General features: G+C 44.6%; 1 protein-coding gene and 1 pseudogene across 1 annotated transcript in view; both read left to right on the top strand.

Annotated features, from left to right (window-relative positions):
- The first annotated feature begins 7,105 nt into the window (after positions 1-7,105).
- LOC138159333 (aldo-keto reductase family 1 member A1 pseudogene) lies at positions 7,106-9,024 on the top strand (annotated as a pseudogene).
- A 6,359-nt stretch (positions 9,025-15,383) lies between these two features.
- SLC7A5 (solute carrier family 7 member 5) overlaps positions 15,384-16,417 on the top strand; it is a 59,389-nt gene continuing 58,355 nt past the window's right edge. The window contains exon 1 of the mRNA XM_069085591.1: positions 15,384-15,990. Within this exon, the coding sequence (XP_068941692.1) occupies positions 15,384-15,990 (607 nt within the window). The remainder of the gene's footprint in view (positions 15,991-16,417) is intronic.

Here is a 16,417-nt window from a genome sequence, read left to right on the forward strand (position 1 = left end):
TGTCCCTTGTCAGAATTTTTTTAACAGTTATTTTTAAAAACCTATGTGAACCTTAAGAAATCAGAATCCCCCTGGGAGCTCAACAAAGCCTGGGCAGATATGTGATGAATTCACAAACAAACCTAGAGGAAAGGACATTGATTTCTACCCTCAAAGCAATAGTACAAAAAATAAACAGAGAAGGCCTTCACTCCTGCCATTGAACTGGAGCCAGGAACAGATGTGCAAGGGGCCGCTGTTTCTGAGGATGAGATTTTCTTTGTATTGTGACTGCAGGTGACTGGCCTGTGAGATTTCTGGCTGAACTTTTAAGGTTCCAGGCTTCCTCTCTTTGCTTTGATGGTCTTTACTCTGTATGAAATAACAAAAATGGGAGAGGCATTGGAGTATGGGAAAATGGTAAAAATTAATGTCAACTGACAATAATGTGTCTCAAACCAGGTGAAAGTACAATGATAACCTCTATTAACAAAGAAGATGCCTCTGCTATCTTTAACTCTCTCCTCTCCCTTACTTCCCATATCTACTTCCCAGTTAAGGCCCTCAGTTCTGTTTTCATAATATCTTTCTCTCCACTCATTCTCCACCCCTGAAGGTTGGGTCCTCATCCACTTTGGCAGATAATAAGGTCTCTAACTGGTCTCTTTCACCTCTGCTTTTCCAGTCTCTTATCTGATTTTTACAATTCAGATGTTGATGCCTTTTATATCCTAGCTTCTCCAGACTTCACCAAGCCCCCAAAGGAGTAAGATTCTCCACCCTCTGCTTTTCAGCTCCCTTTTATGTTCTACTCGAATTAGAATGTAAGCCCCTTGAGGGCAGAAATTGTTTTTGCTTGTATTTGTATCCATAATAGTGCAGTGTCTAACATATAGTAAACATTCAATGCTTATCTATTTCCTTACATACCTCCACCTTTGAGTCTTCCCTAGTAACAAAGAAAAAAGAAAAAGTTCAATAAAGTCAATTAAGGCCACAAACAGCAAATGCAACATTCTGCAGCCATAGGCCTCCACCTTTCTATAGAGAGGCTGTCCAATCTACTCTTCACACAGTTTCCAGGGTAATTTTTGTACTATATAGTTGTAACTACATTAATTCTCCTGATTGAAAGCCATTAGTAACAGAGCACAGCTAGGTAGTACAGTGAATAGAGCAATGGGTCTGGAGTAAGGAAGACCAGAATTCCAATCCAACTTCAGATTCTTACTAGTTATGTGACACGGGGGCAAGTCACCTAACCTGTTTGTCTCAGTTCCTCTTCTATCAAACAAGCAGGAGAAGGAAACAGCAAACCAGTATCTTTCCCAAGAAAATACCAAACAGTCATGAAGAATTAGACACGACTGAAAAATAACTAAACAAAAGCAAATAATTTACTAAAGGATAAAATATAAACACTTCTGCCTTATTTTTAAGCCCTACCGGGGGCCCTGATCGTGTTAACTGACAGTATAATCCTCCTCCTTAAATTTTCCTGTGGCATTTTGTCTGAATCTTTCCCTTGAGATCCCATTCTCCCTTCTATTACACTTACCTGAGTATAAGTCATATTCTTAATGACAAGTGACATATTGGGCTCCACTGTTTACAAAGTACTTTATAAACACCTCATTTGATCTTCACAACAACCTTCCAAGGTAAGTAGGACTAGTGTTTCCATTTTACAGATAAGTAAACAGAGGCTAAGATTAAGCAATCTGCTCATGGTCAAATAGCTTGCAAAAATTTGGAAATCGGTCTTCCCGATTCTAGGTCATGTGCTTTTCCCACAGACCTGTACCTTAATAGAATGTAAACTCCCTGAGGGGAGGGGCTGTGGTATTTTAAAAGATCATAGAATCCACAATCCCCAAAAGAAAGTCATGCTCAGTAAATCACATAAAGGGATGTGCTCTGGGGGCCTGGAGATTGTCATAGACACACTGGTACTCAAACCAACTTCTACCACACCTACTAGGTGCATAATAACTTCATGGCAGAGGATGCTATCTTTTTTCCCTTGGGATTCAGGGATTACTTTAAAGGATTAAAATTAAACCCTTGAGTAACTACTTAAAGAGGCCTATTCACTAAATGGGTGCTATCTTACTCAAAGTGAGAACCTGAAAGGACCTTAGCCTAAAAGGGCCAGGGGTCTCCCATTACATCCTAGGCCATCTCTAGTCATCCTGATGAATATCTGGCCACTGGATCCAGATGGCTCTGGAGGAGAAAATGAGGCTGGTGGCCTCTTACAGCCCTGCCTCACTTAAATCCAAGTCAACTGCAAGTCATGTCATCATCTTCCTGATGTCACAATCCTCTTCTAGAACAAAGGACAAACACAACTAGAAGTAAGTTATTGATTAGTTATTGATGGATTATCAGAGGTAGGGAACCTTCGACCTGAAGGTCACACGTGGCCCTATAGGTCTTCAAGTGCTGTCCTTTGAATCCAAACTTCACAGAACAAATCCTTTTATTATTATTATTATTTATCATTATTGGATTCCATCAAAGGGCTGCACTTGAGGACTAGAGGGTCATGTGTGGCCTCAGGGTGGAAGGTTTCCTACCCCTCGATTAGATTATAAACTCCTTGAGGGCAGGGATTGTCTTTTGCCTCTTTTTGGATATCCCTCACAGTGGATTCCACACATGGAATAAATGTTTATTGATTGATTAGTTGATTCCTCTCGCTTTTGCTACTGCTTTTCCAGCCACTTATTTTCCTTTCCCTCAATGGCTCCTTTGGCCATTGCTTTCCTCATTGCCCCCATAAGGCCTCCATAAATCCAAGGTATTTTTCTCCCTTGCCTAGCAACCCAGTTATAGTTTCATGAGCTAATAAGGAAGAGTTCATTCAACAGCACTGTTCTTTCTTAACTCAGTGGGAAGAGATCAAATGCAGGACAATGTGTGGGAAAGCTGTGTTTCCTTTGCAGCAGAATGGAAGATCTCTGCAGGCTGTTTCCTTTATTTTTGTTTGTTTGATTGCTTCTGTAGTGCTAAGCCTTAGCACCCATACCTTAGAACCCAGTAAAAGCTTGCTAAGTCCTTACTGAATGTGTTGGATTTGCTGGCATGCAACTCTCCCCAGAATTACTGGCATGATGATTCTCTTTGGCTCCCGACACAACCTGGGCTCTGACCTGAAGGGCAAGGTGAGGCGAGGTTCTCACAAACCCTTTCACCTCTTTTGGTTTCCCTGGGGCTTAGACAGCACCTGGCGCATAATAGGCAATTATATAGGTTTACTGAAAGAAAAGAATGAATAAACTAAAATGCAGCTGGAGACCAGAATCACCTGAGGTTTGATCCTATAGGGTGTAGGGTTAGTAGTTACAATTGGCCTGCTGCCTGTGAGAGAGCTTTATCTTTTCTCTTTGCCCTAAGGGTGTTTACTGGGGCCTGCCAAGGACCTGGATTTTTTTTTTTTTGCTTTTTTTGGGGGGGCTGGGGGTAGGGGGGTGGGAAGGTAGGGCAGTTGGGATTAAGTGACTTGCCCAAGGTCACAAGGCTAATTTTGTGTTAAGTGTCTGAAGCTGGATTTGAACTCAGGTCCTCCTGACTCCAGGGCCAGTTCTCTATTCACTGCACCACCTAGCTGCCCCCAACCTGGATATTTTTTAAAGCACTGTATTGGGGAGAAGGATGGTCACAACTGGGGGGGGCGGTGCTGCTGAGGGGAGGGGTAAGGGCAGTGGATAGAGACATGAGTTCAAATCCTGCCTCAGACACTTTGCTGTGTGACCCTGGGCAAGTCACTCAACCCTGTTTGCCTCAGTTTCCTCATCTGTCAAATGAGCTAGAGAAGGAAACGGCAAACCACTCCAATATCTTTACCAAGAAAGCTTAAAATGGGGTCATAAAGACTCAGACCTGACTGAAAAATGACTGAATAACACCAAAAATTCTGGTTTTTGATAAATCCTGAGAAAATCATTCTTAAAAAATAGGTCCTATTTAGCAGATTATAAGCCATCAAGTCATTTCTTTACATAACATCTCCTCTGAGGATACCTCCCCAGCTCTAGCTGGCATTGGTAGACTGGGTCCTCATACAATCTTCTGCTGACTACTTCTGGAGGTAACCCTGAGGGCTTGAAGTTTGTAGGAGTACAGCTCATCAGCACTGGTCAGTAACCTCTCCTTCAGCAAATCAGAATCAATTAAATTCTGTTAGGTTTTAGAAAAGTATCTTGAGAACAGGAGTTAAGAAACACTCTTCCCTTTCAGACCCAAGGTCCCCAATGGTAATTAACTAATAATAATAATACCTAACAAACACGTGTATGTATATATGTGTGTGTATATGTATGCGTGTATATATGTATGTGTATATACATACATACACATATGTATACATTCACATCCTGTGCTGAGCATTTTGTAAATATTATCTCATTTGATCCTCACAATAACCTTGGAAGGTGGGTGCTATTATGCTCCACATTTTACAGATGAGGAAACTAAGGCAAACAGAGGTTAAGTGACTTTCCCAGCATCACAGAGTTAGTGTCTGAGGTCATATTTGAACTCAGGTCTTTCTGCCTTCAGGCACACACATGTGTACTCCCTGATTTCAGGCCCCTGAAGTCTTTCTCTCATTGTGAAGTTCTCAGGAGATTTCCCCTCATAGGCACCTCTATGTTGGTCTCTGAGACCCAGTACCTTTTGAGGATCTAAAGCCGATACTTCTGCCAAGCATGGGTGTTCAGGACCCCTGAAGCTATATCCCTATTTTTAGATGATTGTCTTTCACATTAATCGTTGAACCTTAAAGTATTATATAGATATCGTTACTGTTATTTTTACTACAACAGGTTATGCTGAAGTTCATGTTTAAGCCTAAAGTAAAGCCTTTCCTCATTTTCTTCTTTTTTCTTTCTCCTCTTTCCCTTCCTTTTTTCTTTCTCCTTTCTTTCCTTTTTTCTTCTTTTTCCCTTCCTTTTTTCTTTCTCCTTTTCCTTCCTTTTTTCCTTTCTCCTTTCTTTCCTTTTTTCTTTCTCCTTTTTTCCTTCCTTTTTCCCATTTCTCATTTTCTTCTCCAGTTATTGGGACTTCAGGATCAGATGTAATTGGAAGTTTTGTCACTTATAATTATTAATTAATATAATTGGTAACTGAAAAATTAATTAGAACCCACAGCTAATCAAAAAATGTCTCTCTTGATCAAAGAGCCTCAGCTTCTTCCCTCACAAAACCTCTTACCTGTATGTGGCTTCTGGTTATAAAACCCAAATCTTTGAGTTTAAATAGAATGATCTTCTCAGTGAAAGGGTTATTATCCTCCCTTAACATATCAGGAAAATGAGACTCCACTAACATGCCCACATTTAGATGCTGCTTTCTATTCTCCCAGGGGATAGCACCCTGGGGTCTGTGACTTGCCATGACTCCCAGCAGATTAGTGTCAGAACTGGGATTCAAGCTCAAGTCTTCTGGACTCCCAGCCCCCACTCCTACCACCAGACCAGACTCCCTTCAGAGTATTTCTGCTCTTGAAATTCTGCTACTTACTGGAACAATCTGAAATCTCACTCTCAAGGACACCAGCTGAGGGGTTCAGCCTCCTGACTAGTGTGCTCTTCCCAGAACCCAATGCTACGTTTTTATCTCTTCCTTCTCCCTTCTTACCCTGTAGTAGAGGAGGCAGGTTATCGAAGGGTCTGAATAATCTGTAAATTGAACACTAGAGAGGAATCAAGAGTTTATTGTCATTTTATGATCTAGTCCTGGTTTTGTTTGTGGGCTGTTTTTTTTCCTGTGGGGGTGGGAGGTGATTGTGACATAAATTATAAGCAATCCCTGATTCCCTTGAAAATTCTTTCTTTACAACCCAGTTTTCTGCTTTTCTGCTCTTTGCAGCTCATTATGGTACCCTCTTCCCCTGGAACATGAACGTCAAGCTCTATCCACTCTAACTTTGCCCCTCAATCACAGAATTTGGAGCAGAAGGGGAATCCCTAGATCCCTAGGCTCTTAGAGTGCATTTAGTCCAACTTCCCATTTTATAAGTGAGGAAACAGTGAGAGAGAAGTTAAGTGATCTATCTGGGATCATATAGGCCTTGTATCATCATCATTGGGTCAAACATCTGAGGTCAAATTTGAACCCACATTCTCTGACTGACTGCAGGTGATTCAGTGGATAGAGTCTGGAAGTCAGGAAGGCTTGAGTTCAAATCGTGCCTCAGACACTTACTGGCTGTGTGACCGTGGGCAAGCCACTTAACCCTGTTTGCCTCAGTTTCCTCATCTGTTAAATGAGCTGGAGAAAGACACGGCAAACCACTCCAGTGTCTTTGCCAAGAAAACCCCATAGAGAGCCAGACACAACAGAAATGACCCAATAACAACAGTGAAATCTTCTGACTCCAAGATGCAGCTTTCCCCACTATGCCGTTTTGAGACCTTAAGGTGATAAGACCAAATGCCTTCATTTTACAGATTAGGAAACTGACGTCTGAAGAGGTTAGATAATTTATTCAAAGTCACACAGCCAGAAATTGAGCCCAGGTCCTATGATGTCACTCTTTCCAATGTTGCCAGACTGATGTGTGAAGTTCACTTATGTGAAAACAGAGAAAACAGGCTGCTACGGTTTTACATTTATGTTTTATGCTTAGCATTGGAACAAAGAAAGGGATTTGGGGAATGAAATTTGTCTCCATAAAATATGCTCTTCTATCTACCCCTTTCACTTTCCCCTTTCTCACTCCAGTTAATTTGGGTAGAATATTCAAACTAAAAAGAAAAAAGACATTTGTTAATGTATCATCAGGAACAACAAACATGCTTTCAGGTGGATAATACCATACGTTAACCTTAGAGGAGCTCCACCTTTACTCACAGAATAAAGAAGCAGTTTGATATCTGGAATAGTTAATTCAAATAAAAAACAATACACTGTACTAGCAAACCGTCTTAAAAAACAGGGATTCTTCACTCCAGGTCCATGAACTTAAAACAATTTTTTTTAAAAATAATTTTATCTCCATTAATTGGTTTCCTTTGTAATTCCATTTGATTTTATTCATTTATGAACATGATTTTGAGAAAGGGTTCAGAAGCTTCACCAAGTTGCAAGGGAGACCAGGATGAACAAAAAAGCTAAGATAAGAGTCCATGTTCCAAAGGCTTGTTAAAGCTTTGTTTAACTATAGATAGAAGATTAGAAAATTACAACTGTTGGAAAAGCAAAAATTCAGGAAGTGGAATTCTGCTTTGGGAAAGCATTTCCTAACTTTTTCAAACCCACAGAGAGGAAACAATACAGACCTGAGTAGAATGGGCCCTTAGCAGTTCCTGTCTTTAAGTATAGCATGATAGAAAGAAAATACCTATTTAATATGTGTGTGTATGTATGTATACCAGATTTTTGATCAAGATGGCCTTCTTGTTACAGAAATGATTGCAAGTTATCGTGTAAGAAGTGCTGTAAGAGATGTATAAATAGTACTGTGGGGTTTAAAGGATGGAGTGTTCACCTCCATCTGGAGCGATCAATAAAGGTTTCGTGGAGGAGGTGGCACCAATTGAACTTTGAAGGAATGATGGGCCTTCATCATGTGGGAATGTGGGGGTGAGGCATTTCAGGCAGAGGAAAAAGTGTGAGCAAAAGCAGGAGGTGGGCATCCATGTGTCACTGTCAATTATCCATGAGACTGCTTCCCAGACTGAGACTTGACTGTTTTCAACCTGAAAGAAGGAATTTAGAAGTGCTCCCCCTCGTTGGCCTGTGGATCAAATGCTGAACATTCTCATGCCAGAAAGAGTTACTCTTAAAACAGGAATTTGATTACTATGGAGACTACATGTACATTATTGAGAACTGAGGAAAAAACCCAACAAACCAGTTGGGTCAAAAACCAAAGGTTAGGAATTGTGCAGCTCTGGTAAGGCTTGCACGCACGCTGTCTCACCTGGACCCTTGTCCCCCCAATGTTGTTCCTGAGAATCCGGTATCAGCAGCAGGACAGAGGCAACCAACAATGGCGTCCACTCTCATCCTCTACAATGGGCAGAAGATGTCTCTCCTGGGGCTGGGTACCTGGAAGAGTGAGCCTGGGCAGGTGAAGGCCACCCTCAAACATGCTCTCAGTGTTGGCTACCAACACATTGACTGTGCTGCCATCTATGGAAACGAGGTGGAGATTGGCGAGGCCTTGAAGGAGAGTGTCAGGCCGGGCAAGGGCATTCCCCGAGAAGAAGTGTTTGTGACCTCCAAGCTCTGGAACACCAAGCACCGGCCAGAGGACATGGAGCCTGCCCTCAGGAAGACCCTGGCTGACCTCCAGCTGCAGTTTCTGGACCTCTACCTCATGCACTGGCCCTATGACTTTGAGAAGGGAGACAACCCTTTCCCCAAGGACGCTGATTGCACGCTGAGCTATGACACCATCCACTACAAGGAGACTTGGAAGGCCATAGAGGCTCTGGTGTCCAAGGGGCTGGTGTGGGCCCTGGGCCTCTCCAACTTCAACAGCCGCCAGATTGACGACATTCTCAGTGTTGCCACAGTGCGGCCTGTTGTACTCCAGGTGGAGAGCCACCCTTACCTGGCCCAGAATGAGCTAATCGCTCACTGCCACGAACGGGGGCTGGAGGTGATGGCCTCCTCGGACGGAGCCTGGTGAGACCCAGCTGAGCCCATGGAGGAGCCCGTTGTCCTCTAGCTGTCCAAGAAGTATGGGAAGTTGCCAGCTCAGATCCTGCGCAGGTGGCAAGTCCAGAGGAAGGTGATCTGTATTCCCAAAAGCATCACTCCTTCCCGTATCCTCGAGAACCTCCAGGTTTTTGACTTCACCCTGACTTCGGAGGAGATGAAGCAGCTAGGGGCGCTGAACAAGAATTGGCAGTACATCGTGCCCATGATCATGGTGGATGGCAAGCGGGTCCTGAGAGATGCAGGACATCCTCTGTATCCCTTCAACAAGCCCTTTTAAGGCCTGGCCTTTTTCAGATTTCATGTAGCCCAGGCAGGAGCTGGTATCAATACACACATTCCAGCCTCTCTGAAAAACAAAACAAAACAAAACCCAAAAGTTAGTAGATGGCTGTCACTTATCAACTAGTAAAGAACAAACATTTGCATGAAAAAGAATTTCATGACTAACAATTTTTAGGTAAATATTAATATTCAAATCTATCCTTTCACACCCAGTCTAAAAACCAGCAAAATCAGGAATCCCAAGCTTTTGCTGTTTCTATCTTTGTCCAAATAGCTGGATGATGATGGGTCCCATTTTATTTCCAGCTTTTTGGTCAGTTGACTTTGGTCCTGTGGCATATAGAGAAGTGGGGGTCAGTGTGGGGGTCCATTCTAAATAGGAACCTCTTCTATGACATCTTAAACGGCCATCCAGCCTATGTTCAAAGACATCCAGAGATAAGGAGTTAAGTGAAATAAACTTTATCTTTGAAAAGGAGTTAGAATCCCATTAAAAAAATTATTTATTGATTTTTAGTTTACAACACTAAATTCCACAATCCCTTGAGTTTCTAATTTTCTCCCCATCCTTCTCCTCCCCTCTCCCCTACCCCATGGTGGCATGCAATCCTATAGGATCTGCAAATATCTTCACAATAAACATTAGTCAAGTTGTAAAGAAGGATTACAGCCAATGGAGTGAACAATGAGAAAGAAGAAACAAAACAAAAAAAAAAAAAGAGAGAGAGAGCGAGTGGTTTGCTTCAATCTGCACTCAGACTCAGTAGTTCTTTCTCTGGATGTGGATATCCCTTTCTATCATGAGTCTTTTGGAGTTGCCTTATGACCTTGCATTGCTGAGAGGAGCCCAGTCTATCCAAGTTAGTCGTCATACATACGTTGTGTCTGTAATTGTGTACAAAGTTCTCCTGGTTCTGCTCTTCTTAAGCAGCATCAGTTTGTATAAGTCTCTCCAGGTTATTATGAAGTCCATCTGATCCTCATCTCTTATAGCATAATAGTATTCCATTGCATTCATATACCACAACTTGTTTAGCCATTCCCCAATTGATGAATACCCATTTTTTTTCTTATTAGCTCTTTTAAACTTTTTAATTTGGGGACTTAAAATTGTACCTCTCAATACATTTTTTTTGCCTTTTGGAGGGCAATTGGGGTTAATTTGCCCAAGGTTACACAGCTAGTATTTTTGTGTGGGTGTTAAGTGTTTGAGGCCGGAACCAAACTTAGGTCCTCCTGACTCTGGGGCCGGAGCTTTATTCACTGCTCCACTTAGCCACCCCTCTCAATACATTTCTTAAAAAAAAAAAAAAGACATTTTCTGGGAAATTAAGAATACTGGAATTGGAGAAGATCCATGGAAATAGCATCCCATCTCCCCATTACCTCACTATCCCTGCTTTCAGCCTGGCCCCCAAAGACATCATGAAGGAGAGAAAACCCTGTAAAGAAAGAGTCCTCCCATCCTCAACACTAACTTCTTGACAAACTGCTGTTGATCATAGGTAAAGCCAAAAGCCCCAGTGATGGAGGTTTCCAGCCCTGACCCCACAGCCATCATGCCCGAGGAACGACCCTTGTGGAGATGTGACTTGGCAACAATTGCTTCTGTCTCCTTAGCAGCCAGCTCCTAATGACCTGGAAAAGAAGGTTCTCGCTATCACACTCCTTGGAACTGTCAGAGAGCTCCACATCAGAAACAGATGTGATTTTGTTAGTGAAAGTGACGTTAAGGAGGATGCATTACCATCTGCATCAATGCTATGCCCTAAGGACCACAGGATTTTTCATTGGAAAACTCCTGCCGGTCTTCCCCCTAGTACAATATGAGCTCACTGAAAGCAGGAGCAAGTCGACAAGTCAATTAGCCTTTATTAAGTAAGCACCTATTATGTGCCAAGGGGGAAGCTAGGTGGTATAGTGAATAGAGCACTGGAGTCAGGAGGACCTGAGTTCAAATCTAGCCTCAGACACTTACTAGCTGTGTGACCTTGGGCAAGTCACTTAACCCCGTTTGCCTCAGTTTCCTCATCTGTAAAATGAGCTGGAGAAGGAAAGGGCAAACCACTCCAGTATTTTTGTCAAGAAAACCCCAAAATGGGGTCACCAAGAGTTGGACGTGTTTGAAATGACTTAACAATAAATATGCCAGGCACTGTGCTAAATGCTTAGAGGTACAACAAAAAGTACACAAAGAAACCACCACCACCAAAAAACACACTAGTACCAGCTTTCATGAAGCTCATAGTTTAATGGGAGAAGATGATGTATAATTAACAATGTACAAACAAGCTACAGAAAAGACAAATTGGAAATAATCAACAGAAGGAAAGCACTAGAATTAAGGAGATAGTAAAGGTTTCCTGTGGGGAGCTTTAAAATTGCTAAGGGCATAAGGAAAGATAAAAACAGTAACTTCTACCAAGGTGCTCACTTTCTATTAGAGGAGACAACAGCCAAACAATTATTCATTCCAGATATATACAAATAGGGGAGGGCTAGTAAATGTTTATCAATCAGCTCTCTGAAATCCTCAGCACACTTTTAAGTTTAACCGGCATTATTAACATTTTCCCCATCAGTTTCTTAAATCCAAACAAAAGCACAATGAATCAAGCCCTGATGTATAGTTTGCCAATTTCTGAGCTGTGAATTTTCATACTGCAAATTTAACAATCAGCTCAAAGAATTGGGTCCATTGTATAATATAAAGTAAATTGGAAGTAATCTCAGAGGGAAGATACTTTTCCATTTTTATCTGCAACATTTAGTGTGGTGCTCTGCATATATATTAAATGTTTTTTCATTCATGACTGAATTAAACTAGATGAAATATATGTTCCCAACCAGATCTAACTCATTCTGTACCTGTTCAGGCAATGCAGAGTCAAAGTGAAATGTAAAATATTTAATTTTGAACAGTCCTTTGAACTGCTTTGTGTGCTGATGTGACTTAAGTATCAGCCTCCTCGTAGATTTTAAGAGGAGTTATAATTTTCTGAATCTTGTTTTAAGTTTGTTTTTGTCAAATGTAAATGCTCCATGGTTGGCATTTCTTTTGTACAGGAGTAATTTACTTGTCTGAGACCTGATTTATATTGTACATCAAGAACCCTTTACTCCCACTTTTTTAGGGGAACCCTGACACATAACCTAAGCTATACCTGAAACCATCCCAGGGCTCCAGGGTAGGCAGGGGTTTAACCAGCTAAAGAGTTTGAGAACAGGGTACCCAGCCCCATCTCATTAGAAGTCAGGCTCCCTAGGACTGAGCCTTGTCCAAATCACATGCTTGGATACAACATAGGTAATCGGCTCTGTACCCCAGCCCCAGTGATCCCAGCAGGAGTTCCTTAAGGTTATAGTTTCTTAAAAAAACAAAAAAACAAAAAACAAAACAAAACAACCCCCCCCCCCCGCAAAATTCTTATACCAGTAGGTGGCAGGCTTTGCTAGCATTCTGTGCCTAACAAGGCTTCTCTTATTCGTTGAAATATGGGACAAAAATGGGATTGAGAAAATTTACATTATGGAAGCTAGAGATTTAAAATATAAATATTGGGATAGATCATCAGCTGTGGTGACCTCAGGAGAACTACATGGAAATACAGCATTGCATTGTGAAAAGAGCACAGAATTTGGAGTCTGTTGACTCAAATTCAAATTTTAGCTTTGCTCCTTAGTATCAGTGACCAAGGGCAAATCAATCACCTCTTCTCTCTGGGCCGCAGTTTCCTCACTTGTCAAATGAAGGAGTTGGATTCAATGATTTCTAAGGCCCCAATCCAGCTCTATAGCTAGGATACTATGAACAGATGAATAATTTGCATGGCACTGTTCTTTCTGCACTCAGTAGATTTCATGCATGGATAGAGTCTGCAATCAGAGGGTGGAAAGGTGGTTGGGTTAATCCACGTTGCTGTGCCCAGGAGGCCAAGGGAATAAAACATTCCAACTTTAAGTTTCAGGAGAGGAGGAATAGTTCCTTTCTAATTCTACTTAGAGGCGTTCCTTTCTAACTCCTAACCCAGAACTCCTATTCATATGCAATTGTGATAGTAGAGGTTTATTACTTGCCCTCCCCAGAATACCTAGTTAGTAGAATCAACTCTGTCATCCTTGAAGGTGCTCATAGTGGGGAGAAATCTTGGCTTCTTGGCCAGCCGGACCTCTTAATTTCCTGGCCATTTCCAGACACCCTCCCCCTTCCTTCCTAACTTCCCTCTATTTCTAGCTTCCTTTTATGTTCTGTCTTCTTAATGGCAGGGACTGTCTTGCTTGCTTGTGCTAATTCCCCAGAGTTTAGCACAGTATTTGAGTAAGTTTTTAATTAATGCTTTATCATTCATCCTTCATCCAGGTTACCTCATCGCCCCACTTCCTGACAAATATATTCCTTAAAGGACATATTTGGACATTGTGAGTCCTTGGGGGGCGTCCTATCATACAACTTCTCTAGGACAGCCCCTCCATTCTTTATGCAAATTCCACTCTTTCCTTTCATGTGTGTAATAGGCAAAGGTTGACCTGCTGTTTCTCAGTCTGAAATTGGTCCCGTTCCAGTAATGATAACGAGTCTTCAGTGTTTATGTGCCACATGTGTTATATGTGTCACAAAGCATTTGGGAAAGTACACAGATTCATAGACTCAGCTGCATCCATCTTTCTGGTTTTTTTTTTTTTTTTGGAAGTTTATCATTTTATAAGGGATTTAAAAAAAATACAAGTTGATTTTCCAGATCTTTTAAAATTTATCTCTAGTGAACTTTTAAAATTCCTTTGCATCAAGTCTGTTTTCTGAAGCCCATCTGTCACAGGTTTCATCTGCCTTGCAGGTTAGGCATAATAAAATGGCAGGTACAAATGGAAAACCAAACCAAATCAACAAACCCAAACCCAGCTTTTTGGACCAACTTTAAAAAGTCAATCCAGCCACCATGGGGTACTTTAGACACGACGGTATTTGAGAGAACGTCAGGGTAGACAATAACAGTTAAGCCTTATTCAAATATTACTCCACCCAGGATGCACCCTCGGGTGGTCTTTCGTGCACACGGGTATGATTTTTGTGGAACCGGCCCATTCTTAATGCCTTATAGGAAAAGAACTCAGAACTGGCGTCTCTGATCTCTAGGAATCAAAGGGACTCCTGGCTGGGCTGCAGAACTGGGACCATTTAGAATTGCACATCCTTTTTAGAAACATCAGCGACTGGCCCGTCTAGTAGAAATGCCTTGGACGTGAACAAGTCTCATTGGGCTGGGTTTAAGCTTTACCGTTAGGCAAGTTGTTCGTTCGGGGGTCTCAGTTTTCTCCTCAGTAAAACGAGGGGTGGGGTGGCCTATATTCGTAATTTCTGAGAATAAGATCGGAGTAGAATGAAAATTTCTGGAGGGCAGGGGATGTTACACACGTCTTTGGGTTCTCAGTAATTTGGAAAAATCAAAATGAGGGCCCAGTCCTTAGCAAAATACTTTAATAGATCCTTATTGACTGACAAGTACGTTTCTGGAAGGAATTTAAGTGACTTGATCAAGAAGTTATTAAAAACTTAATAATCTAATCTAAAATAATCTAAGTACTAGGGATAAAAAGTAGTTATGGGGCTCTCTCTTAACTCCGAATCAGTCTCAAGAAGTTTTCATTCTAACGTTAATTCTGTTAATCTGTTGGTTTTTTTTCATCTTCACGTTAATGGCAACAGTACCCTCCCCTTATCCTGGTTCTTTTCTCATTTTCTTGTTAAGGTCAACACTAAGGTCCGCGCACAGCGTTCCTCCCTCACACCCCCCCATCCAAGTCCTTCTCTCATTAATATCAATACTAGGGGCCCCCCATAGCGCTCCACATTCATACTCCCCCCTCCCAACCCTCCTCTTTCCACCCAGGGGCAGTTCAAGGCTCTCAAGGCCGGGGCGCTGGGGGAAGTTCAGAGCCAGAGAACAATGCCTCCATGTGGTCCGGTGGGGGAGGTAGGGGAGGGGCGCGGAAAGGTCCCGCTCGACTGGGTAGATACGCGGGAAGGGTCGGGGAGTAGGGGAGGGGCGCCACGTGCTCCAGCTCGGGCTGCTAGAGCCGCGTGGGCGCGCAGCCCCCCGGGCCGCTGTAGGGCGCCACCGCACCGCCGGAGCGCACTCCCCCTCCCCTCCCTGCTCCCCCTCCCGGCGCGGGGGGCGGGGCGTAGAGCGGGCGGGGGGCCGCGCGCCCTGCACCTGTAGGAGGTGCGCGGCCCCGCCCTCGCCCCCCGGCGCCCGGCTCGGGACACAAAAGGGCGGGCGCAGTCGCAGGAGCCGCACGGCCGCCGCGCCTCCCGGACTTGTCCCTCCCTCCCTCGCTCCTCCCTCCTTCCCTCCCTCCTTCCCGGCCCCACCGGCAACCCGGTCCGTTTCGCTCCGGCTCCCGCAGCCGCCGCCGCCACTCCGGTTCGTCACGGACCCGGCCTCGGCATGACCAGCTCGCCGCACCAGCGCCGCTCCGCCGGCCCGCCCGCCGCCAGCTCCGGCCCGGCCCCGGCCACGCCGGCGCTCGACGAGGACTCCGAGTCCCGGGAGAAGATGCTGCGGCGGCAGAACGGCGGCGGCGGCGGCGGCGGGCGCGGGGACGACGCGGGCGGCTCCTGGGCCGGCTCGGGCGGCGACGAGGGCGTGTCGTTGCAGCGCTCCATCACTCTGCTTAACGGCGTGGCCATCATCCTGGGCACCATCATCGGCTCCGGCATCTTCGTGGCGCCCACGGGCGTGCTCAAGGAGGCCGGCTCGCCCGGCCTGGCGCTCGTGGTGTGGGCCGCCTGCGGCATCTTCTCCATCGTGGGCGCGCTCTGCTACGCCGAGCTGGGCACCACCATCACCAAGTCCGGCGGCGACTACGCCTACATGCTGGAGGTGTACGGGCCGCTGCCCGCCTTCCTCAAGCTCTGGGTGGAGCTGCTCATCATCCGGCCCTCGTCGCAGTACATCGTGGCGCTAGTTTTCGCCACCTACCTGCTCAAGCCGCTCTTCCCTACCTGTCCGGTGCCGGAGGACGCGGCCAAGCTTGTGGCCTGCCTCTGCGTGCGTGAGTGCGGGCCGGGGCCGAGGGCTGGAGGGGGCCGGCTAGGGAGGAATGGGGTAATCGGCGCGCCCCCCGCCGTGGTGCCCCCGAGAGCGAAGGAGGGAGGGGGGGGGTCCTGAAAGTGCTCCCCGCCGTGCCCCCCCAACGAAGGAGGGACTCTAACCTAAAGTGCACCCTCTCGGAGAGGACAGGTTAAGAATGAATGAATGATCGGTACACCCTCAGAAAGTGCCCACGCTGTGCTGCCCCCCAGAGAATGAAGGAGGGAGGGACTCCTCTAACGGCCCCCCCCCCCAAGTGTTCCCCCTCCGAGAGGGCGGGTTAAGAATGAATGAATGAAATAATGGTCGACACACCCCTAGAAAGTGCCCATTCCGTGCTGCACTGCTGAGAAGGAATGAATGAATGAATGAATGACTCACTCCTTCCA

The sequence above is a fragment of the Petaurus breviceps genome, unplaced genomic scaffold, assembly GCF_028583685.1.
Source record: "Petaurus breviceps papuanus isolate PSGF00001 unplaced genomic scaffold, PetGlider_PUasm1.0 176, whole genome shotgun sequence".
NCBI lineage: Eukaryota > Metazoa > Chordata > Mammalia > Diprotodontia > Petauridae > Petaurus > Petaurus breviceps.